This window comes from Camelina sativa, chromosome 5 (assembly GCF_000633955.1).
Source record: "Camelina sativa cultivar DH55 chromosome 5, Cs, whole genome shotgun sequence".
In the NCBI taxonomy this organism is placed as follows: domain Eukaryota; kingdom Viridiplantae; phylum Streptophyta; class Magnoliopsida; order Brassicales; family Brassicaceae; genus Camelina; species Camelina sativa.
This window is the reverse complement of record NC_025689.1, coordinates 23001476-23002593: the sequence shown is the minus strand read 5'-3', so window position 1 is coordinate 23002593 and position 1118 is coordinate 23001476. Positions and strand designations below refer to the sequence as shown.

Here is a 1118-nt window from a genome sequence, read left to right as displayed (position 1 = left end):
TTCCATATTTTTTTTTTTTTTTTTTTGTTTGCTTCCTAGCATCACATTGTTTGTTTCTTAACTTTTCTGTATCTAAGCTGAGTTGTTTCCGCATTCACTTCCAGTGTCATTTACATTCTCTCGATTGCAACAGCCAATTTCCTTCTTGTTAAGGTATGTTTCCTTTCAATTTATCTCTTGATAGTAATCTTGGTATATTGGTAGTTTGGATCGTAAGAGTATGTTAGAATGAAGGGTAGAGCATATCTTGGCTTCTTGTGGCATATACTCATAAATAATGTCTACTTCTCAGTTTGGTATTTTTTCTGAGATGATCAGAGTTCAGTTGATATACATTAATAATGCAGGTTTTTGCAAGGACAAAATACTTTCCTTACATGCTTTGGACATTCAACATATTTTTTCTCTTCTGCAATCGCATTTATGAAGGATATTCGTTTTCCATTTTCGGGTGAGTCATGTACATCTCATATTTGACATGTACAGTTGTAGTTATTGTATGGTTGCTGTGAAGCNTTATTTTATTACAATGCCTTTGTGATCAGGTGAAACTCTTTCAGGACTAAGATAATAATTACACTTTTCAAATCTTTTGNTTGATTGTTCCTCTCTTTGTCCAAGGCAACAGTTTGAATTCCTGGACAACTTTAGGGGCACATTTAGATGGCATATATGCTTCAATTTTGGTATTTGATTTATCTAGTTACTCTTGACTACATTTTTGCTCTCTATCTAGAAAAACAAAGTCTGATTGCAGTATGTTGCCCACTTATAATTTTGTTGCAGTTGTTCTGCGCATGATAAGTTTTGGAAACGATTATCACTGGGGCCAACTGGACTCTCATTTTGATGAGGAGGTGTGTTGCCTTTCTTGATATGTATTGTCTTCCTTCTCCCAGTAGTTTTGGAATAGGTGTTCGTGGTAATCATGCATTGTTTTGAGAAATAAAATATCATCCACAAAATCATGTCCATATGTTCTCCTGGCATATATAGAAAAGAGCTGCTGATATTCGTAGTTGCTTGTTAATTTCTCTAAGTTTTATATCTTGTGTATTTAAACTGTTTCCCTGGATCAATGGTTAACAGCATATGGTGTAGCCATCTCTTATTTTGTT

At 34.2% G+C, this 1118-nt stretch overlaps 1 protein-coding gene across 1 annotated transcript in view; it reads left to right on the top strand.

The window, feature by feature from the left end:
• The window catches only part of LOC104789497, a 1865-nt gene extending 1008 nt beyond the window's left edge, over positions 1-857 (top strand). The window contains exons 4-7 of the mRNA XM_010515187.2: positions 78-153; positions 348-451; positions 622-686; positions 787-857. Of these exons, the coding sequence (XP_010513489.1) occupies positions 78-153; positions 348-451; positions 622-686; positions 787-801 (260 nt within the window). The 3' untranslated portion in view covers positions 802-857. The remainder of the gene's footprint in view (positions 1-77; positions 154-347; positions 452-621; positions 687-786) is intronic.